Raw genomic sequence first — 23,468 nt, forward strand, 5'->3', positions numbered from 1 at the left:
ATCCTTTTTGACGTGAGGCCTCCAGAACTGCGCAGGTGTGGTCCGACCCACATGATATACATCTCCTGTTGGGACTTCCTCTTTTCCTGCTGCCTTCAACTTTTCCTAGCAAACAGTTTTCATTAGGACCAGCTACAGTTTTATTTTTATGTTGTGTTTAAATAACATGCTGCTTGAAGGGACCAGCAAAAACATAAAACTGACTTTATTAGGCAGCTGGGAAGTGTCCTAATCAAACCTCAGTTCCTTTCCTTATAATAAAACAGTTCCTAATTAAATCTCAAAAGAAAGAATACACTTGCTGCAAAAGCTTTCTTTTGCTGACATGGGGGGCTGACATTACGCCGGATGCTCTGTGGAATGCCTTTTGGAGTAATCAGGTGCACAAGCAGGCAAGGAGTGCCTCTGGCCAGGAGTCAGACTTACCTCTTGTGGCCTGGACACCCAGCAGACTCCCAGGAAGAAGGCAGCGAAGAGGGCCAGGGCACTGCCAAGCATGACGTGAAGGCTGCAACGGACACCTCGGAGCCAGTAGAAGCGTCCTGTGGTCTTTCGGCTCAGGGGAGGCTGTAAGCGCACAAAGTGTAAACAAACAAGAGAGGGGTGGGGGAGGGCAAGGGTGGCTTCACGGCCAGTTCAAGGCCAGAGGTCTGCCAGGAGATCCAGAGGGCAGAGGACACTCTTGGGCAATGCTTGTTTGGATGCACCAGGCTATGATGGAAACTGGAGCTGCAGAGTCAGTTTTAAAGAAGGAAGACAGAAGCAGTAAAGAGGGGGCATTCGTGCTACTCACAGGTCACAGCCCATTCCTAGGGACATTTACTCAGAAACAAGTCCTGTTAGGATCAAGGGAGCTCTCAAGGGAGCATGCACATGGGATTGCTGACTTAGCTAGGCTGATAAGCATTCAGAAATGTAGAGTATTTGGGGAAATTCCTGGAGATTAGGGGGTGGAGCCTGGAGAGGCCAGGTTTGGCAACCCCATGAACATTATCCAAAACCGAAAAGTCCAAGAGTACCTTTAAGACCAACAAAGACTTATGCAAGGCGTGAGCTTTCGAGTGCATGCATTCATCATCAGACAAAATGGAACAAGAATAGTAAGAGTACAGATATAAGGCAAAAGTAAATTAGCAGCAAATTAGTAAACTGTGTCAAAGTCTTATCCATGGTTCCTCTTAATATTTGTGAAGCTGGCCGGGGGGGTGGAGCATGTCCAGGGTGTCCAGGTTGGAATACGGGCCAATCAACCCTGACTAGGCTGGCCCCTACAGCTCACGCCCTCCAAGCCCGGCCGCTCACTGCAGACGTGTCTGCCTACCGAAGCCAGCACCTTTCTGAACCTCAGCCGCTCCACCTGGTGGCCTGCAGAGGCGGAGCACAGCTGCAGCCCGAGGCGGCAACGAGGGACCGCCTAAGGAAGTGCTGCTGAAGAATCTGTCATGCTGCCGTCGACTAACTGCCCGCAGTGGCCACTGATGAGGAGAGGCCGCCAGCAAGTGCGGCCACGAGGCGCCACTGACGCACACTGAGCCCACCTCTGAGGGGGGAGTAGGCGGCAGTGACAAGACCAACGCGACAGCAAGCACGGTCACAAGTTGATGCCACCACACGCAGTGCCCGCCGAGGACAAAGAGGTGTCCCTGCACCTGCTGCATCGCATGCCATGCTGCCGCCTTCACTCCCTGTGCCCGCAGTAAGCCCTCATGGGGGCTGCTACCACCACCAGCCACAAAGGGGGCCCACCACCACCTTCCAGGTATGGCGGCGCCCGGCCATGGCCCACACCCACCACAACCGTGCCTGATGCAACCCTGCCCCACCACTTTCTGCCCTGAGAGGTAAACAATGAGCCAGGACAACTCTCCACGGCTCCAGCAGCCTGCCTCCCACCCACCCTCCACTTCCCTGCTTCTAGCACCCACTGCATTTAGATTGCAGCGGGCTTGGATACTAGTATGATAATTCTTTGCTAAGAATTAAGAATCAGTCCTTTTGAGTTCAGTTGTAGTTCACAAAAAACATTGAGAAATAAAAATGTCATTACCATCTGTAACCGCTCCGCAGAGCGGTATAAATAAACAGTAAGGGGTAGTAAGGTGGGACCTGTCCAGGATGGGGGGGGGCAACAATTGGCCCTCCGCTTGGGCCCTCTGCTTGTCAATCCGGGGCCAAGGAGCCAATCAGCAGCTGTGCGAAGCGCGGGGCCCCCTGCCCCAGGACTGACCAGTTGGGAGGCGCCATTCCTGTGCTGGCCGCCGAGAGAGAAGGTAGGCCCACGGCCCCATGTTCGGGTGGGAGCTGGTCAGAGAGGGGCCTTCTGCCAGGCCCAGGGAAACCTTCGCTGTGTCGCAGATGCGGCGAGGCTGCTCCTGGGCCCAGCAGAAGCCCCAGGGTGGCGGCCAGGTGGGCGCCCGTGCGGGCAGTGGCCTTCTGCCGGGCCCAGGAGCAGCCTTGCCGGGTCTGTGACGTGGCAAAACTGCTCCTGGGCCCAGCAGAAGCCCCGGGGTCACAGCCAGGCATGCGGGGGGGGCTGCCCCTATGCCCGGCAGAAGCCCCAAGGTGACCAAGGAGCCGGCCGGGGGGGGCTGCCAGGCCCACCCCTCTTTGCCCTGCGGTGATCCTCTGCGGGGCCCCCACTCACCCTCATGCTCCGCCTCTTCTTCTCGGCCCCCAAACACCCAGCCACCCACCACTCTCTTCCCCTGAGACCCCCCCTCACTCCCTCTCTGCCTCTTTCTCTTTCTCTCCCTCTCACTTGCTCTGTTTCTCCTTTCCTTTCTTTCTCCTTTTCTCCCTTTCTTCCTTCCTTCCTTCTCTCCATCCATCCACCCATCCCTTAGTTTCCTTTCTCGCACCCATTACTCTCCTGCGTTTCTTTCTCCCATTCTTGCTCCCCTCGTTTACTCTCCTTTCTCGTCTTCTCTCTCTCTCTCTCTCTCTCACTTTCTCTCTCCCTCCCTCTCTCTTTTTCCCTTTTTCTAAGCCTGCCCCCCACTGGGCCTCAGTAAAAGGCGTTGAGTGGTCCCCGGTGATAAAAAGGTTGGGGACCACTGTCTTATCGCACATTCATGAGGGCATATGATATAGCAGTGAAAGTGGCAAAATGGGACTTCTTGCCTGGCTCAATTGTTTAGGGTAGTTCAATCTCTTACTGCCCTCAAGAAGGGGCACCAAAATACTAGTAAATTAGCTGTGAGTCATTAGTGAGCTATTTTGCAGATAAAGTCTTGTCACTCCACTGGGACTGTCCTGCCATGGTTGATACAGAAAGGGAACTGAGACCTGTTGGCCACCTTTGGAGGTAACGTTTGATGGTTTCAGGCAGCTCCCTTTACCCAAAGTGGAGAAGTTGCTGGGATTGGTGAAGGCTACCACTTGTCCCCTTGATCCCTGTCTGTCTTGACTGCTCAAGGGAGGCGGCCAGCAGATAGGAGGTCATCTCATGGATATTATTAACCTCTCCCTGTTGACTGGCGAATTCTCTGAGCTACTGAAGGAGGGGTAGTGGTTCATCCTCTCATTAAAAAACATCGCTACATCTGCAGGACCCGGCCAGCTACCGCCTGGCCTTGCATCTTGCGTTTCTGGGTAAGGTAGTTGAAAGGGCTACTGCGGACCAGCTCCTGGTATTCTTGGAGGAAACTTCGGCCCTCGATCCATATCTGTCTGGCTTCCATCCTGCCCGTGGGGTGGAGACAATGTTGGTCTCCATGGTGGATGATCTCCAGTGGCAGCTGGATCATGGCAGGTTGGCCATTCTCATATTATTAGATCTGTTGACCACCTTTGATGTGGTCAGCCACGAGTTATTGGCCCACTGCCTTGCCGGGACGGGGGATACAGGGTACAGCCCTTAGTTGGATACACTCCTTTCTCAAAACTGGACCCAGAGGGTTGCAGTGGGGGATGAGCTGTTGTGTCCCTGTCATCTCCCTTGTGGAGTTCCTCAGGGGGCAGTGCTCTCCCCCACATGGTTCAACATCATTATGTGCTCTCTGGCTCAGCTGGATCGGAGCTTTGGGCTGGGCTGTCATCAATGTGCAGATGACACCCAGCTCTATCTCCCCAGTCAGCTGCCTGGACTCCCTCTTGAAACCATTTCCCAGATGTTTGGAAGCCGTGGTTGGATGGCTTGAGCAGAGTCACCTGAAACCCAACCCCTCCAAGATGGAGATCCTATGGCTGGGGAGTAGGAAAAAACAGAAGAGGGCAGAACAGAAACACCATGCTCCAGGCCAGGAATTTGGGAGTGACCTTGGATGCCTCAATGGCCATGGAGGCACAGGTCAAGAAGGTAGCCCACCAGGTGTTTTTCTGTCTTCGTCAGGTGAGGCTACTATCACCCTATCTGTCTTCATAGCACTTGGCCATGGTGATACATGCGATGGTCACCTCCAAAACTGACTTCTGTAACTCGCTCTACGTGGCCTGCCATTGTCCCTGGCCTGGAAATTCTGGGGGATGCTCTGGAAAATGACAATAACCATGTACTGTGAATCCTGGCCAGTGGCTAGGAGTGGTCTAAGTGACTCCTAAGGGAACATCTGCCAGTTTTACCTTAGAGCTGCCAACTAGAGTGGGCATGACCCTGGAAAATGGAAGTTTGTGAGAAGTTGTGGGTCAGGACAACGTCATGAACCTTGAATCCCGAACTTGCACAGACCCCCTGTGTTCACAAATCTTTGAGTTCACTTGTGCTCATTAACTGTTTAGCTGTTTCCTGGGGTGCTATATTTATGAAATTCACTGTGGAGCCCCCTGACTATATCACCTCACTGTGGACATGGTTTCTGGGTCTTGTCCAGTGTCCTTCCTTCTCCGCTTTGGTCCTGGAAGGTGGTCATCCTGGAACGTTTTAGAGAGGAGCATGTTTTGCTATGGACTTAATGGATGATTATTGAAATGGGCATCAGGAGCCCCCATGGGAGCTAAGTGGTGCCCACACATATGACCATGAGGGTACAGCTTGGAGGGGCCTGGATGGGGTGTAACTCCCAACATCCTCCCTGGATCCTGGGTCAGGTGCTCCGACTTCCCATCAATCTACTCACCAATGTACCCAACTTTCTACCTGCCATCTATCCACCTAACACCTGCTGAGCACAACTACCTACGAGCAACAGACCCAGGGCTCAGGGAATGCAGTGGCATTTGTGTCCAATGTCATATGGGTCTCTACCCCTGAGACCAATGCTGACATGGCTAACCTCACCCCACTGCTCTGTCACTCTGTCGTGCTGTCCTCAATACCTGTGGTGGTTTTTCTCAAGATGCATGCCTCATCCATCCCCTAAGCATGCAAAAGGAAAAACTTTTTTCCCATGGAAAGGATCTGCTCCCTCATTATAGGGACCTTGCCTAAAACTGCTGGCCATGTTAACTGAAAGCTTCTCAGGCTGCCACCAGTTGTTGGTGAGGGGAAGGTAGCTGGGCTCCTGGCTGCTTGACAGGTCACAGAAACCGGTAGGCTCATTGGGGATAGCTCCTTGCTCAGCAAGACTAGGGGTGGTAGTCCAGGCCATGTGGTGATGACAAGGTCGGAACCTAAGATGTTGGCATGCCTTGCCCTAAAACCATGCCAGAAAACAGAAAACTGGATTTCTGTAACTCGCTCTACGCGGGGCTACCCTTGCCCCAAAATTGCAACTGGTGAAGAATGTGACTGCAAGGGTCCTCCCATGGGCATCTTGGAGGGTTCACATCCAACCAGTGCTGGTAAATGCACTCTGCCTTAATCATGTTCAATGTAACTTGATGACAGACGTGGAAGCCTTGATTACACCCCGCCCACCCTGAAGTTCGCAGTACAACCTTCCATTCTATTTATGTCTGATGAATGCTCCTAATCAAGCAATTTCAGGTACCACTAGAGGAGTCTAGCCAGAAGAGACAGTCTGCTTGCAGCATCACCCTTGAAATTAAGAGATCAATTGGGGCAGAAGCCAAAGAGCTGCTTAACTGGCTATTGCAGTATGCCGCAGCACAACTGGGAAGCAGATTTCCCTTTCCCGCCTCTAGTACGATACGATAACATTTATTGTATGTAGCCAAAGGCCATTACAAAACACAATTAAAACAATATGGCACAAATATAAATAAATAAAGCAATATTTCTCCAATATTGTGTACCTAAAAAATGTAAACATGGACAACTAAGTTACAATAAAAGGGATAAAATGGTGTATCAAGGTGGAGGCTCCTGAAAAAAATGCATTAGCTCTTTCTGGCAGCCAGAGCAAAAAGTGCCACCCTATATGAGATATAGGGGTCGACATCTGATAACAGATAGGTGACTTTGTTCAAATCAGAAATAGGGTGAGAGTTTGGTAATAACTTGGCAAGGAATTTGCCCCTGGGTTCGGAGTACAGGGGACAAGCCAAAACATAGTGGGGCAGGTCCTCCACAGATGGATTTCTACATATGCACAGGCATTGGGCTGTGGGTATTCGGAGATATTGTCCAAAGAGCATGGCTGATGGCCTCATTTCAAACCGCAAAGATGTTAGGGCCATTCTAAGATTACGTGTTGTTATATTTACTAAATATGATGCTCTAGAATGGTCTTTTTAAATTGTTTTATACTATGGGGCTGCTTGTGATAGCTGAATTGAAGAGTGGTCAATCAGTGAGTCAGCTTTGAGCACCCAATCACGTAAATCAGAAATATTGGCTGATGTATTCAGTAAGTCATCTGGTATGGTATAGCGTGAAAGAATGGAGCTAAAAAAATCAGACCGAGTCCTGTCTTTGCTCAATAAGAGCTTAAAACTTTGATGGCTTAAAGAATCTAATTTGGTTGTGATGTCTTTCTTCCAAGATTTCAGAATAGCTAAGTGGGCACGGGCTTTGAGTGAGGGGAAACCAAGCTCTGCCCTCATCAGGGCTGCAGGGGACCCTTTTGGAAGAGCCAGGATACGTCTGAAGAAAAAGTTCTGAATGGGCTCCAAGCTATTATTTGTTCTTTCCAGCCCCAGATGTCAATGACATATAGTAGGTGAGGAATGACCTTGGCTGCAAAGAGCTTTAGAGCTGGGTCAACTAGAAACCCTTCCCTGGTGTAGTAAAATCTCAGAATGGCTCCAATGATTTTTATACCAGAGGCCTTTATAGTTGCAAGGTGGGCATTCCAGTCTAGGGTCTCACTGTAAGTGATTCCAAGATATTTAAATGTACTACACTGTTCTATAGGAATATTGTTTATACTCCAGATAATTTTTTTAGGTCTTTTCCTAAAAACCATAACTTTTGTTTTTGTGTAGTTGATGGAAAGGGACTCTTCCTTACAATAAGTACCCAAGTTGTTAAGTGGTTTTTTTAGACAAACTCTTGTAAGGGAAACCAGGACCATGTCATCTGCATAAAGCAGGATAGAGACCTTTTGCTGACCAACAGAAGGGGGTACAAATTCTGGGCCCGATAGTCTTTGAACTATATCGTTGATATAAATATTGAAAAGCAGAGGGGCTAGTACACACCCCTGCTTTACCCCTTTCCTTACTGCAATTTCATTAGTTAGAGAGCCTGAAGCACCTACCCTAATTTTTGTTTGGCTGCCTGAGTGCAGTTCATGCATCAGAACCAGTAGGCGTTTATCGATGTTAGTTTCCCTCAGCTTTGACCAGAGTCTGTCCCTATCAATGGTGTCAAAAGCTGTGGCTAAATCAATGAAAGCTGCGTATAGGGCTCTCGTAGGGCCTTCTATGCTGGAGTAGGCGTTTGACAGTGGTCAATGGTAGAATGGCCTCTTCTAAATCCTGCTTGGTGTGGGAGTAAGATATGGTTGTCAGCAGCCCAGTCCTCTAGTTTATGTAAGAGGAATTTTCCATAGAGTTTAGATGCAATATTTAGTAAACTAATGGGGTGGTAGTTTTGTGGGTCGATCTTGTTGCTTTTTTTGTGGATAGGAACCACTATGCTCATCTTCCAGCCATTGGGGAAAATGCCTGATTCATTTATCTGGGTGAAGACCCTAGCTAAGACTGGGGCCCACCAGTTAGGGAACGCTTTAAACAAATCAGGTAGAATCAGATATTCTCCAGGTGATTTATTGGAAGCTAAGGATGTAATAAGGCCTCTAGTAGCAGAGGGGCACTCACACAGTGCACCCAATCCTTGCTAGAGGGCACCCAATCCTTGCTAACTGTTTGTGTCTTGTGTTCCCCTGGTGAAGGTCCCTTGGAGGGTGGATGCTATGAGGTTCTGTTGGTCTTTCAGGTGCTACTGGCCTAGAATCTTCTACTGCAGGCCCACCTGAAAGTTTAAAATATTGGCACTGTGTTTAATTTCTAATTCAGTTTTGGTGACAAGCTACATATTTTTGTTTCCCTGCTTCTGGTGTCTATAAAGAAAATATTACTGTTGATCTTAATGATTTTAGCAATATGCTGCCAACACTCCCCCCACCTGCCCTGTCACCTTTAATAAAATAACACAGATTTGGCAGATATATTTTTTAATCTTAAAAAACGCCTACTTTATATTCAGCATCAGATTCTATGTCCCTAATATTTCCATTGAACTTAAAACTACATGTTGAAATCCCTAATGCAAGCTGCTAATTGCAACTACCTATTATTATTATTAAAAAGAAACAAATAATAAAATTTAACCCTGTCAGAATTATATGAAACTAGATTTAAAGCCCATTTTATTTTTTAATAAAATGGGCGCTAGACTGACCTTGTGGGCGTCGTCCGTGCCTTTTTGTCAGCTCAGGTGCGGTGGGGCGACGATCCTGAGGCAGCAAGGGCGCTGCAGCAGCGGCGAGAGGGCCACGGGCGGCAATGGCAGCCATCTCCATGTGGCTCCCGGCCATTGGAGTGGCCGGGAGAAGACGGCGCAGCCCCCCCCCCACTGCAAGCTATGGAGAGGCTTGTGGCGGCGCGGCAGCGAGAATCCGGGAGGGCGCCGGCCGGGCCGGGCAGCGATCTTCAGCCGGCTCCCGGCCATTGGAGCAGCCGGAAGAAGGCGGCGCGGCGCCCCCCCCCCCCCCACTGCAAGCCATGCAGAGGCTTGTGGCGGCGTGGCGGCGAGAAGCCGGGAGGGCGCCGGCCGGGCCTGGCAGCGATCTTCAGGCGCCTCCCGGCCATTGGAGAGCCCGGGAGAAGGCGGCGCGGCGCCCCCCCCCCCCCCGCCGCAAGCCATGGAGAGGCTTGTGGCGGCGCGGCAGCGAGAAGCCGGGAGGGCGCCGGCCGGGCCCGGCAGCGATCTTCAGCCGGCTCCCGGCCATTGGAGCAGCTGGAAGAAGGCAGCGCGGCGCCCCCCCCCCCCACTGCAAGCCATGGAGAGGCTTGTGGCGGCGCGGCGGCGAGAAGCCGGGAGGGCGCCGGCCGGGCCCGGCAGCGATCTTCAGGCGGCTCCCGGCCATTGGAGCGGCCGGGAGAAGGCGGCGCGGCCCCCCCCCCACCGCGAGGCATCGGGAAACTTTTTGCGCCGAGAAGGCGAGAGGGCCCAGGCCGGCGATCTTCAAGCGGCTCCTGGCCGTCGGACAGCCGGGAGAAAGAAAGCCGGCGACCCAGCGGCCGGGAGAAGGCAGAGTTGGGCGGGTGTGCGGCTGGAAAGGAGCAGGGCCGCCGCGTCTGCGACGCGGCAGCCCTGCTCCTTCCCCCGCATCAACTCGGAGGCAATGGCGGCCAAGGAGGCTTCGCGCCTCTCGCCGCGTCAGGCCGGGAGGAACTGCGAGCTGCGCTGCGCGCGGCTCGCAGTTCCTGGAGCTGAGAATCGGAGGGGCCAATCGGAGAATCGGAGGGGCCAATGCATGAGGCACATTTCCATTTTCTAGGCAATAAGCACAGGCAATTTTCTAAGCGCAGGCGATTAGAAGACATGGTTCTTATATGCCACTTTTCTCTATCCAAAGGATTCTCAAAGGAGCTCACATTTGCCTTCCCTTTCCTCTCCCCACAACAGACATCCTGTGAGGGAGGTTAGGCTGAGAAAGCCCTCATATTACTGAAGAAGAAGAAGAAGAGTTGGTTCTTATACGACACTTTTCTCTACCCGAAGGAGTCTCAAAGTGACTTCCATTTGTTTTCCTTTTCCTCTGCCCACAACAGACACCCTGTGAGGTGGGTGAGGCTGAGAGAGCCGGTCAGAACGGCTTTGTCAGCGCTGTGGCAAGCCCAGAGTTACCCAACTGGTTGCATGTCGGGGAGGAGCGTAGAATCTAATCTGGCTTGGCAGATCAGAAGTCCACACTCCTAACCAATGCACCAATCGGTCACTCTCAATGCGTTCTTATATACCCTGTGGTTCTTCCTCCAATCAATAGGGCATTTTCACTCACATGCTTCAATTTTTAAGGTATTATAGAAAGTCACCACAGTTTGTCTAGTGCGTTTAATATTCATTTGATGAGCTGAACATCGGCTCCAACCATTAGTTTTTCCAGTCCCCTTCCACGTGCCCCAGTCTTAAAACCTCCCTCCTCCTCGGGAAATTAAACACAAATATCCCGCAGGCAGTAACTCAAAAGGAAAAGCTTCCTGTCCCTCGTACTCGGGCGCTTTAAGCTTCTCCAGCTGCAAGGAATGCAAGGCAACTGAAGCAAAGGAGCGGCAAAGGGGTGTTGTTTGCCGCCAGTTTGCTTGAGGAGACTCCCTGGGGCTTTCCACACAAGGACCAATTTTGCTGGTCTGCAGTATGCAGGAACATTATATTTAATAGTGACATTTCATCATTCCACATACCTTTAATTCTAGTGGAATACAGAAGTCCCAGTAGCATTGTATTCATTCCCCACAGGTTTCCGGGCTTACTGGAATCACAACAAAGGAAGAAGCAATGTTTTTCCACACTTCTTCCCGCTCCTGGCCGTCAATCCAACAGAACAGCCAATGAACTGTTGTGTTCATGCTCCCAAAAAGCCCCTTTCCCTTTAAAAACTGTTTTTTAAAAACCCAAACACACCAGTTGCAATGAATATTTGTTCATTCATTGTCTCAGAAAGACCTTTTCTGCTGGCTTAGGAGCTGGTGCTTAATCGTTTACACATTCCTCAAGTAACCCCCCCCCCCCATAGGTGCGATTTGTGGCCGATTTGTGGCTGAAATTACGGGCGGTGTCGAACAGGGGGCTGTATTGTGCTTGGGAACTTTAAAGACACTTGCAGTAGGGAGTTTTTACTCTTAATCACTTCTGTGGACGGACTTTAGCCGGAGAAGCCTCGCTCGTTCATTGCTTTTGCCGGTCCAAGGAAAAATAAATGGCAATCGCGTCTCCGAAAGCTTGGGAGTGAGAGTGAGGGAGAGACATTCTTTCTATCGCTACATTGAGAACGCACATGTCTTTTTCAGATGTATTACAGGTTGTTCTCAAGAATCTAGTGTTTTTTTCAGGGGGCATCCACTTTTGCGGATTCCCCAAAAAGCGCTACAATGAAGCGATTTTTGCGGGAGTGTTGCAGATTGTGTGCGACGTCGTGCAGAACATTGAATTAGTAGCGTTTACCCAAGGTAAGACTTCTGCTCCATTTAAGTCCTGCGGAATGACCCCGTTTCTGTGTGGGGAAGGGTTCCAAGGGGGTGGGCATGCGGCTTTAAAGGGCTGGGCTCGGGCAGTGGCGCGTGGGATCAGGAAACGCTCCAGCACAGCACTCCAGAGCAGCCCTTGCCAACTCCGGGCTGGGGATTCCTGGAGATTTGTGGTCCCAGGGGGGCGCCTCACCCTCGCGGGCTCTCCGACTGAAGACGTCTGATTCCGCGCGCGGGGACTTCCTCGCGTCCCTTTCGGCTCAGGGCGGTCGACCTTGGAAAGGTGCCCAGTCCCGAGCAAGACAAACCTCTTCCAGCCGCGTCTTCAAGCGGGAACAGTCATGAGAACGGGCGCCGCACCAAGCGGCGTAGACCTCAACAGAAACAGGCCCGGGAGCCCCTTAAGACCGGCAGAGGCTTATTCAGGCGGGCGCTTTCGAGGGCGGGGGATAAACCTTTGCGGGTCTGCAGGGGCCTCTCGGACTCTGCTCGTTGCGCTGCTGCAGGCCCACACGGCGACCCTAACTGGGCCCTTCTTGCTCGGCGCTTCCTTCTCGGGGAGGGCTCTGTAGCCGCTCGCTCGCTCGGCCGCCAGGCGGACCCGAAGGGCCGAGGCCGCGTTCCCCGCCGGCGCTCTTCCGCGGCGGACCAAGCAGGGGCGGAAGGGGCGCGGCTGGACGGCCCAGCCTCCCCTCGGACTCCAGCGTGCTGCTGGGCGCGTGCAGAGGGCTCGGCGCGAAGAAGGCAAGTCCGTGGCCGGGGGGGGGGGGGGCGCGTCATGCGCAAGGCCTCGCGTGCCTCGGTGGGCGCCGGCAGGGCCCTCTTTTGCAGGGCTCTTAAAAACAGCAACAGCTGACGAAGAAGGCCTCGGTTGGAGTTGGGAGCAATTACCGCAGCTTAAATAGTGGGCGTATTTGAAATGAGAATTGTCATAGTCCTCAGTTGTTTGCAGAAAGTGGTCCAGAAGTACCGTCTCTTATCTATATCAGGGGTAGTCAAACTGCGGCCCTCCAGATGTCCATGGACTACAATTCCCAGGAGCCCCTGTCAGCGAATGCTGGCAGGGGCTCCTGGGAATTGTAGTCCATGGACATCTGGAGGGCCGCAGTTTGACTACCCCTGATTTCCATCCTATTATATTTGTATATATTGTATGAGGCTCAGGGCAGTTCACCTGGAACAGAAACAATACACGGAGCTTTGTTTCTTTGTCATCATCATAATAACATAAGTGGACTATAACAGTGATACCAATAGCAGCCGCAACTGAAAGTCAGGGTCTAATTCACAACCGTTCAACAGGTCCACGGTTCTTGGGAGGGAGGCCCAGGGGCCCTGCAGTCATTGATTCTGGTCAGCCTCAACCACATGCCTGGTAGAAGTGCATGGCCCTTGCAGAACTGTTTTAGCTGTTTTGCTTTTCAAAATATGGTAGTAATGCACCAGTTGCACATGATGTGGTAAATCTGTTGGTTTAGTTGCCACAATAATACTTTTTTTGCACTGTCAAGGGTTAGGATAGCAACGCCACCCCCAAAACTGAAGTGCACATTGTTTACAGACAATCCATTAGCAGTGCCCTACGGAGGTATTCTGCCCTACAGAAGTTGTGCCCTACGGAGGAATTGTGGCTTTGTGTGTGGCAGATCCAAGTTTCAGTCCCTGGCATATCCAGCTAAAGAGGCAGTACAGAGGGGAAAGACTCCAGACTGAGATATGGGAGAATGGCTGCTGGTAGGAGTGGCTGGATACTCACTCTAATAGACCAATACTCTGATTCAGTATTAGGCTGTTTCATGTGTGTCTCGGCTTAAGATGACACCATTGTGGTAGAGAAGCAATTTGCAGGTAACAATTAGGTTTCTGCTGTGTTCATACACAGATTATAATGCAAATATTATAAAGACCCCCAAAAGAGTTAAAGAGAATTAGCTACACTCCTCAAGGAGCCTTGTGCTCTACTACCTCCAACCTCCTGGTGGTCCTTGGCCCCAAGGAAGCCCGCTTGACCTCAACCAGGGCCAGAGCTTTCTCCATTCTGGCCCCCACCTGGAAGAACGAGCTCCCAGAGGAGATCAGGGCCCTGACAACCTAAACAGTTCCACGGGGCCTGCAAAAGGGAGTTCCCCCGCCAGGCATTTGGTTGAGGTTGACCCAAACCACCGCTTCCAGTTGGCCCCCCAAGCTCCCACCCTACGACCAACACTAATCGGTTTTACCCACTGGGTGCCAGTAAGAGTTGAACTGAGGCTCTCGCAATTTCTATTTTATAATGTTATTGTTATAATCTTGTTAAGTTATTATTGTTACATTGTTATTACTGTTACCTGTTACCATATGTAAATTGTATCTTTTCCTGTTTTCTGTAAACCGCCCTGAGCCCTTGGGGAGGGCGGTACATGCATGCATGCATGCATACATACGTACATAGGGAAAATAACAATATCAGTAATTGTTTTTTTTTGTTTCTTTTTGGTTCAGAAATGTTTGTGACCAGAAGTAATTGAATGGCTTGATGGCAAAAATAAGAAGCCAAGATTCAAAAGCTCCAACAAGTAGTGGCACAAACAAGCCTGAGAATCTTAAAAACCAACACAGAAAGAAGAAGAAAAGATTATTTTGGAAGCAAAAATTCAAGCTGGTAAAGAAGAAGGAACAAAAAAGTACCTATATGGTGACGTGGTTGCCACCCAAAACTTCCCAGGAAGTTTCATCTAACTGGAAGGCCTTGCAGGAGGTATGATCCAGCAATGGTTTCTCCACCTGTGTGCTGTAGTAGATCCAGACAGATCCAGACACCTGGATTTGGATTCAATCTGGGCTTGGGAGGATTGTTGATATCCATTCAAGAATGTCCCCAAAAGGCTATCTAATATTGCTTTTTGATTTTTTTTTCCTGTCCTGTTCTAGTTTGTCACTGTGAAACTTGACCTGGATAGCCCAGGCTCACCTGATCTCATCAGAAGCTAAGCAGGGCTAATATTCAGATACCTCCAAGAAGAAGTAGCAGAAAATGACATAGAAGTAGGCAGAGGCAAACCACCCCTAAAGTCTCTTGCTTGGCTGCCAGAAAATTCCACAACTGTATGGTTCACTTCAAAAAGGGTGTGAACAAAACTGAGAGGGTTCAAAGGAGAGTGACAAGAATGATCTGGGGCCTTGGGGACCAAGTCCTATAAGAAAAGGCTGAGGGACTTGGGAATAGATTCAAGTGGGTAGCCATGTTGGTCTGAGGCAGCACAACAAAACAACAAAACAAAAGGTTCAGCCTAGAGAAAAGAGCAAGGGGGAACATGATTGCTCTCTTTAAGTCAGCCTTTCTCAACTTTTTTACTTTTGAGAACCTCCTGAAACGTCAGGCTTCAAAGAACCCCATAAATAGCGTGACTGTGCAGAGTATGGTTGGGAGGCATGCCCACCCAAGACCCCTCGCCTTCCCACCCTCTCCAGGTCAGTCACTGGCCATGGGGGGGGAGTTAATATGACCATATATGGCTATGTATGTCGTATCAGCCTCTCATATCACCTGATAAATGTTTAACAATTTTTAAAATATATATTAAAATTAATTAATATTCACCCGTTGAGGAAACCCAGGGCCATCAAGAAACCCCAATAGACTCGTCTTTCCTGCATCTGGCTAATTGCTTTGCCTGCCTCTCAGCCTCTGCTGGATCAGCAGCTGATCTGTGCCCATGTTTGCACTCACACTGGTCAACTGGTACGTTGTGGAGCTTTTTCCAGATAATGTCTTTTATTAGGACCAACCAACCCAACACAAAAGACAGTGCCAGCTTGCATGGATACCAGAGCTCTTCATCAGACTGGATGTCACAAAATTAAAAAGATGTAAGGTGGAATGCGGTGGTTGGAAGAACTGGCAAAGGATGCCCCTATGATTAGACCTTGAGATCATGGCCTGAGAATTCTGCCAGCTGTCCTTCTGGCTTCTTAAATTTATATCATCTAGCCTGATAAAGAGCTCTCATGAGCTCAAAAACTTACACGCTGTTGTGTACTAGTTTGGTTAGCCCCAATAAAGGGTATTACATGGCTCTTGTTCTTCCATGGACGAGTACAGTTTGTAAATGCTGTAGTGGGGGGGGGGAGGCAGGGGGGAGCCGGGGGGGGAGTTAGATTGAGCCCCTTGACTTCTGCTGAATTCAAATGTGTGGATTTTTCTTATCATATAAGCTGCTGAAGCAGAAAACTGCTAAACAGGATTCTGCTGTTACTGGACTTGATGCGTGCTCTAAAAAGAAACATGCAACCAAAGGGGAAGGCGCTGGCCCCCGACTGGCAGAAGCGAGCAGAGCTGAGAAGAGGCTGAAAGGCAAACCTGGGGAGAATCCTGCCCAGCAGGATTGTGGTGCAGCCCTCGTTTGGCCAGCTCTCCCCAGATGGAAAAGATCTGTCCCTGGAAGGGACTGGAGCCAAGCCCAGGAAGAGAAGAAAGAGCCCAAAGGAGGCGAGATCAATGGCTGTGCGGTGCGCGACTGCAGGGACATTAAACACACAAGAAGGAAACCCGAAGAGCTGCCAGAGTAAGTCCTTTGCTTAGGAAAATTTGGTTAAATGGGTTCCCTAGTGTCAGCCCCAAATGGTCAGTCTTGACAGTGTTCTAGCCAGAAAAGGATTTCAGCTTTTTAGGTTCCGTATCAGATTCATGCACTTGGGCAGCGAGATGCATGAGGGGGTTGGGTCAGAGTGATGCAAGTCCCATCTTGCTTGCATGTAATTATTAAAACCTCTTATGCCACCCTTTAAAAAAGTGATCCATAGTCCCATGGGTGGTGCACTTTGCAAATACTTGGTGAGGTGATGAAAGGGAAGTTGCATGAGCCTACACAGTCGTGCATCCCACTCCATGCTACCAGGGATTTTGACATGCAATAGCCTCTCATCTGGTTTCAGACAGATAAATATGCATCTGAGTTATTGGAGATGCAGCTTTTCCATCTTTCATGAACCAGGGAGCCCTTAGTGGGATCGTCTGTCAACAACCCTACGGAACAAAATTAATCAGCAGTTTTATTCAAGGTGTATGCTTTTGTATTTACTGTGCACACTTCCTCAGACACAACAGTCCTATGAAATAGACTAGGCTAAGAGCCACTATCTTGAGCCCAACCAAGCAGTAGCTTGACCTGTAGTCTTCTTAGGCCAAGTTCAAACCTCTGCCATTGCATGATGCCCATGTGGCTGTTGCCTTGCCTTCCAGCATCTGGTTTGACGACGTGGATCCAGATGACATTGAAGCAGCATTGGGGCGAGAAGCAGCAAATGTTGCCCGGAAACACCTGGGGATTGAAGCGAAGCCTCAGCAGCTGGCCGAACTGACCTTGGTGAAGGAGGAGGCTTTTGAAGGGTATCTGTTCCAGTGTGATTGGCTAGCACTGCCATTCCATCAAATAATTAGTAGTTCAGCTTTTATATTGTTTGGCTTTCTCATAAACCTGGATGCTGGTGCATTTAGGTAGGGTGACAGCTCTTCGGTATCACCAGTATCTCAAAACCAAAAAGAAATCAAGCTTCTCATCTTACAGCCCCCCCCCCATTAAAATTTCCCTTCACTAATTAATTTGGCTTCTCCCAGCTGAAGACTTACTGGATTAAGGTACCAGTTACATTGATTACTACTTTTCTGTAACACTGCAGTTAGTCTTCCAAAATGAGAAAGCTAACTGCTCTCCCTCCAGCTCACCTGGCCTTGACGTTTTCACTGAGTAAGTTTCTAGCCCTTATTGCTGTGAAGCTGTGCTTGAAAACATTCCTACTGAAAACTCACAAATTGTTGTTGTTGGTGGTGGTTTGACTGTTTGGCATAACTTTTTGCCTTTCCCAGGACTCATCAGTGCAAAGTAAATCTTGCAAAAATGGTTTCTTTGTTTACTTGATTTATTTCCCACCTTTCTCCCCAATGGGGACCCAAAGGGCCTCATGTCTCCTCTCGTCCATTTTATCCTCACCACAGCTCTGTGAGGTAGGTCAGGCTGAGAGTGAGTGACTGCCCAAGGTTTCCCAGTGAACGCCCCTGGGACAAGTGGGATTTGAACCTAGGTCTCCCTGATACTAGTCTAGAGTAGTAGTAACGGCAGTGTAGAATAGAAGGATGTTTGTGTCCAGTTGAGCCAAGCATGGAGGCTGAAGACTCCAACGTGGGTGGCGTTTTCATGGGGCCAATCTCGACATCTAGCCTTGTGCTCATTGAAGTGCTTCCATGTGAGCAAACTCATGGACTTAACAACACTCTCTTTGGCAGATTGACCAAAGCCGTGGCCATGGATTGCGAGATGGTGGGCGTGGGGCCAAAGGGAGAAGACAGCATTGTGGCCCGCGTGTCCCTCGTGAACCAGTTTGGCAAATGCATTTATGACAAGTATGTCAAGCCCACGGAAAAAGTGACAGACTACAGAACAGCTGTTAGTGGCATTCGGCCGGAGAACTTAAAAACAGGTAGGGGGTTGCTGTGCTTCAGAGAACACCTGGAGCTGCCTTCGTCAGCCATATCAGCTGCACTGCCTAAGAGCTTTCAGGAGGGGTTGGAGTTGTGATCTTTCACGTGCAAAATACATGCTCTGTAGGCTTGCCTTCCTAACCTAAGGCAGATGCTGCTTTCTATTCAGTCAGATCCGAGATCTGCTGAGCCTGGTGTGGGCCATTCTGATTGGAAGCAGAGATTTACAATGTCCTCTCTTCCATTGTAACCTCACAACAGCCCTGTGAGGTAGGTCAGACTGTGTGTGTGTGTATGCCGGGAGCAGAATCACCAGCAAGCTTCAGTGGCCCAAGTGGGGAGCTAAACGTGCACCTCCCCGATCTTAGTCTGAGACTCTGACCACTGGACCACAGTGCCTGTTAAGCTGCTGCTGTTCATTTGATGGATGGCTGAATACTTTTAACTGGGTTTTGTTGATTTAAAGTCACAGTGCTTTTCAGTGTCTTGGAGGCCCACGTTGATGGAGAGCCAAAGAAAGGGGGAAGGGTTACAACCCAGTAAATTCTCTCCACAAGTTAACTGAGGCTCATTATTTTGTGCACATGTAAGCAACGGGAGGCGTGGAATCCTCTGGAAGTGGGACTTGTTTTGCTCCTGGCGAGCATTGCTTTCCTCGTTGCTGCTTCACACGGGTCAGAAATACCAGTGGGAATTTCTGGAAAGCAGGAATCCTTGAATGGGGGTTTCCATTGTGTGTTATTTGAACCTGTTTCCTCCCTTTTGGTTGTTTAGGGGTCGACTTTAAAGTTGTCCAGAATGAGGTTGCTGACATCCTAAAGGGAAGGATTCTGGTTGGACACGCTCTTCGTAATGACTTAAAGGTACAGCATCGCATCCTTGCATTTCAGTGTTGACATCTATGGAGCTTTGAATAGTTCCTTTCTTCCACTGGAGATGAATAATCTCACCATTAATAACTCACAGAAATCTTCCATTTTGTAATATGCACTAGTTGAGTGTGACAGCCTTCCTGAGATAGAGGTGTGCAAAATGTCAGTTAGTTGCTTCCATCTTAGGGTGGGTGGGTTGTTTTATAAATTTCAAACTGTTGCACAGTCTTGCAGCTGAGTCTTCCACTTGGATATATCGTTCTGATTACCGTAGTACCTGCTCTCTGATCCCTGAGCAATTACAGGAGATGCATTTGACCTTTCAGATTCTGCTTCTTGATCACCCTAAAAAGAGAATTCGGGACACGCAACGATACAAACCTTTCAAACAACAGGTTAAGGTAAGCCCTGAGCTGAAGTTCAGCCTTTTACCATAACACTGACCTGAGGAGACCATGAGCCATTAATAGCAGAACGATGGACAGTTTTAGTATATTGGCAGTAGAACCAGTGTATTTGTGTAAAGAACCCCTTTGCCAGTTCAGGCACTTGAAATAATCTGTAAAAAAACAGGTTATCATTTTGCTTCTAATTTTTCCTCTTCTTAGAAAGGAATACCATTGCCTTGTCTTCTCCAAGATGTTGTAGGAACTATTCCTGAACTGGAGCCAGGCTCTCTGTGGCAACAAGGATGCCCTCTTGAGGGTTTGCTTTTATCTAGCAAGAACAGGGCAGTCTCAGCTGGTGGGACCACCTGCAGACTCATATGCTTTTTCTTTTAAATGAAAGTCATTTCATATATTTGGATTTATGCCTTGCTTTTCTCATATTCAGAGCATCTTAAGCTGAATAATGCAAATGGGGAACTTCAGGAGCAGTTCTCCACTTCTGCTTACAAGTTCACTTGTTTTTGTTTGGGTGTGTCCAGATTTAGGATCTCTGATCCCTTGAGTTTTCTGAACAACTAATCTATCTGGTTGTCCTTGCAGCCCAAGGTGTGGGTAGTTTCCCAACAACCATCAACAGAGCAAAGTTCTTGTCTTCAAACACAATGGCTTCTTGTTTCCATAGAGTGGGAGACCGTCCTTGAAACTACTGTGTGAAAGACTTCTGAATACACAAGTGCAGTGTTCGGAGCACAGCTCGGTATGTATTCTGTCCCAAAAGCAGCATAACTAGATCTGACCAATTTAACTTGTGTATTAGCAGCAAGGATATTTGTTGTTGTTATTTTAAGGTGCATCGAGGCTCAAAAATAAAGATGAGTTCACATGGGTAGCAAACCTTTCTTGCATGCCCAGGGAAATGCCGATTGCCACTTTGGGGTTGAGAGGTGAATTTCCTCCAAGCCATACTGGCCACGGATTCTGGTTTATTGGAAGGGGGGGGGGAGTCACTGTGGGTGAGCAGGTAGGTGAGAACTTCCTGCATTCTGGAGGTTGGACAAATGACCCTGAAGGTGCCTTCCAACTCTGTGATTGTATGATTCTATATCCATGTTCACCACTTCATGTATGAAATGGCGTTCAAAGATCTGTGGCTGCTAATAGAGATTGTCTCTATGCTTTACACCCTGCCCTGGTAAGACAGATTTGGGGGAGGGGTTTGCATCTGAAAAGGGCAGTCACGTTGAGAAATCTTCATCAGCCACCTAACGTGAATTCCAGTATTCATTTCATCAACCCATGAGCAATCAGTTAAGCAGTGAATAGTTCCGATGAGAGGACAGTTAAAAATAATAAAAACTAATGGAAATACCACCCAGTACAGGAAGGAGGAAATCCTAGCAAAAGATCATAACATCAGTATTATATATATATAATTTATGGCCTGCTTTTATATCTGTAGAGAGAAACAAGGCCCATTGGAAACATTTTAATAAACACTTAAGCTCCAGTTATTTGTGATATTTTAAAACAGAACCTTAACTTGCAAACAGATTTTTTGAAGCCCAAATATCAGTTATACATTTTCAGCACCTTCAAGATAAATCTTGAACTTCAGATTTCAGCTATAGTATTTTCCTGCGATTTGGGCCAGATTTCATCCCTCAGGGCAGATCCTCTGTGGCACAGTTCAAATTGATAGCACTGGGGGCTCGACAGTAGGTCAAGTGGACCTTTTAAGCATTGTGATGGTTAGAATGCTGAGTCCGCACTGTGTTCTCACTGCTGAAGAGTAAGTTGTTCCTCCCAAGAGAAATGGAGCAGTGCAGGGTAGTTCAGCCATGGAATGGGCTGCCTAAGGAGGTGGGGAGCTCCAATGACCATCTTCAAGCAGTGGCTGGGCAGATCCTTCTCCTGGATGCTTTAGGCTGATCCTGCCTTGAGCTGAGGGTGGGCTAAGAGTCTATGATTCTTCTAGGCTCATCTGAGAGCGGTCAGCTGCAGCCATTTTGCAGCAGTCCCAACATGAGCAAGCATGATCTTGCACTCTTTTCCAATTGTGACTGGGCTCCAAGATCTGCTAGCTCATTGGATCTGAATCTCATGGATGGATTTCCTTTTTCAGATCCAGGATGCCCAGGCAGCGATGAGACTCTACATGATGGTGAAGAGGCAGTGGGAAGCATCACACAAAACACCAGCGAAGACGGAGAGAAAATGAGTCTGTCAGTATTATCATCCTGTTCTAGCTGAAATCTCTGAAGCTCCAGAATGCTTTTTCTTCTTGGACGGTTTCTTCTTGTGCCGAATCTGTCACCATGCAGGTGTTGATTTAAAATAATTTGGTTACTAAACCTCACTTCGTGGTGCCTTTTATAACACCACAGAAATGTCCTGGAGCCTTTCCATGGGTGCAGGCTCCAGTATGGAGAGCAGCAGAAGTGTACTCAGTATTTTATTACTCAGACAGCTCTAGAAATGCCCGAATTGGTTAGCTTCCATTAGCCGGTGGCCGACCTGAGATGCAAGACCCGAAGAGCTCATTGGGGAGGAAGCCACTGGCTGTTCACCCTGAGCCCTGAATTTTCGGTTGATCTGCTGTGCAAACCCTGGAGCAGCAACATCCCACCGTTGCATTTTGTGCTCTGCCTTATACTGCTGACTTCCGAGTGCTCATGCTGTTACATTTAGTTTACCTTTGAGCATCTGATGGCCATGAGGATACTATGAGGCCAGGCTGGATTGTGGAGATTTTTTGGTGGGGGGATCATTTGGGCATGAAATTAGGGTCACTCTGGGTAGGCAGGTAGTTGTGAGTTCCTGCATTGTTTAGCCTGAGATAAGAGGTAATATCATAGCCATTTTCAAATCCTTGAAGGCTGTCGTATAGAAGATGGAGAAGAGTTGTTTTCTGTTGCCACAGAGTGTCAGACCAGAACCAATGGGATGAAATTAATTCAAAAGAATTTTTGACTAAACATCCAGAAGATGTTCCTACAGTTAGAGCAGATCTTCAGTGGAACAGGCTTCTTGGGGGGGGGGGGTGTCTCCTTTGGAAATTTTTAAGCAGAGGCTAGATAGCCATCTGACAGAAATGCTGATTCTGTGAAGAGGCAGATTAAGAAGTGGCTGGGCAGAAGGGACTGTGTCGGTGCTTGGTTCTTATGGCCCTATCTTGCATGCCCAGGGAAATGCCATTTGCTGCTTTGGGGTCAGGAAACAAGTATCTAACAGGCCATACTAGCCAGGGATTCTCATGTGGGCGACATCATCTGGGTATGGAATTGGGGTCACTGTGGGTGGGCAAGTAGTTTTGAATTTCCTGCATTCTGCAGGGGATTGGACTGGATGACCCAACTCTATGGTTCTATATTGATAGGAAGCAGTTGGATTGACAGGAAAACAGTTGGATACAGCATTAGAAGGCTAAAATACAGGTGACATAGAAGAAGAGTTGGTTTTTATATGGCGCTTTTTTCTACCCGAAGAAATCTCAAAGTAGCTTACATTCGCCTTCACTTTCCTCTCCACGACAGACATCCTGTAGGGTGGGTGAGGCTGAGAGAGCCCTGATATTACTGAAGAAGAAGAGTTGGTTCTTATATGCCGCATTTCTCTACCCGAAGGAGACTAAAGGGGCTTACATTCGCCTTCCCTTTCCTCACCACGGCAGACCTCCTGTGAGGGAGGGGAGGCTGAGGGAGTCCTGATATAACTGAAGGAGAGTTGGTTCTTATATACCGCTTTTCTCTCCCAGAAGGAGTCTCAAAACGGTTTACATTTGCCTTACCCTTCCTCTCCCTACAACAGACACCCCTGTGAGGTGGGTGGGGCTGATGGGATGACTGGTGGCAACCCTTGCTGTTTTAAAAGCTTTTGTAGTTCTTGCAGCAATTTTTAAAGCACCACAAATGCATTTAAAATGGTGGCATTGGCCTGTGTCATCTGTATTTTGGCCCTGACTAAGTGGTTCATAGAGAAGCAAAGTAATAATCTGATCTCTCTCTTCCATGAGCCTCAATATCTCTTTGGTTTACAAATTTCTGAACGAAAACCACACCTTTTTTATTTGACCCAGCGACCCAGAACAGAGGCACTAGTCTCGCTTCATGTTTATTAACTGTGCAACAGTCCAACAACATCTTATGACAAATAAAGGAATTAAAATTCTTCAAAACTTGAAATCCCTTAGAATCTTGTTGCTGTTTACCTTGAGGCCGCTGACAAAGGTGGAATCTCTTGCTCTGGCAGACGTACATTTCAGGGGAAGTACCCTGC

General features: G+C 48.9%; 3 protein-coding genes across 6 annotated transcripts in view; 1 reads left to right on the forward strand and 2 right to left on the reverse strand.

Annotated features, from left to right (window-relative positions):
• ADAMTS13 (ADAM metallopeptidase with thrombospondin type 1 motif 13) overlaps positions 1–12,034 on the reverse strand; it is an 89,651-nt gene extending 77,617 nt beyond the window's left edge. For 3 of the 4 annotated variants that reach the window (XM_077306741.1, XM_077306740.1, XM_077306744.1), the window contains exon 1: positions 427–567. In XM_077306741.1, coding sequence (XP_077162856.1) covers positions 427–498 — 72 coding nt within the window. In that variant the 5' untranslated portion in view covers positions 499–567. Of the gene's footprint in view, positions 1–426; positions 568–10,692; positions 10,761–11,783 lie in introns of those variants that run through there. The other variant, XM_077306739.1, reaches the window with a different exon arrangement.
• Positions 12,035–12,077: 43 nt separating this feature from the next.
• REXO4 (REX4 homolog, 3'-5' exonuclease) lies at positions 12,078–23,374 on the forward strand. Its single transcript, XM_077306751.1, has 9 exons — positions 12,078–12,219; positions 13,957–14,212; positions 15,670–16,019; positions 16,697–16,843; positions 17,738–17,931; positions 18,707–18,795; positions 19,131–19,205; positions 19,876–19,950; positions 21,316–23,374. Exons 2-9 carry the CDS (start codon positions 13,991–13,993, stop codon positions 21,409–21,411), a joined length of 1,248 nt encoding a protein of 415 aa, XP_077162866.1. The 5' UTR covers positions 12,078–12,219; positions 13,957–13,990; the 3' UTR covers positions 21,412–23,374.
• Positions 23,334–23,468, reverse strand: part of STKLD1 (serine/threonine kinase like domain containing 1) — a 73,357-nt gene continuing 73,222 nt past the window's right edge. Inside the window, exon 20 of the mRNA XM_077306746.1 lies at positions 23,334–23,464. Coding sequence (XP_077162861.1) covers positions 23,451–23,464 — 14 coding nt within the window. The 3' untranslated portion in view covers positions 23,334–23,450. The remainder of the gene's footprint in view (positions 23,465–23,468) is intronic.

The sequence above is a fragment of the Paroedura picta genome, chromosome 12 (assembly GCF_049243985.1).
Source record: "Paroedura picta isolate Pp20150507F chromosome 12, Ppicta_v3.0, whole genome shotgun sequence".
NCBI classification, from domain to species: domain Eukaryota; kingdom Metazoa; phylum Chordata; class Lepidosauria; order Squamata; family Gekkonidae; genus Paroedura; species Paroedura picta.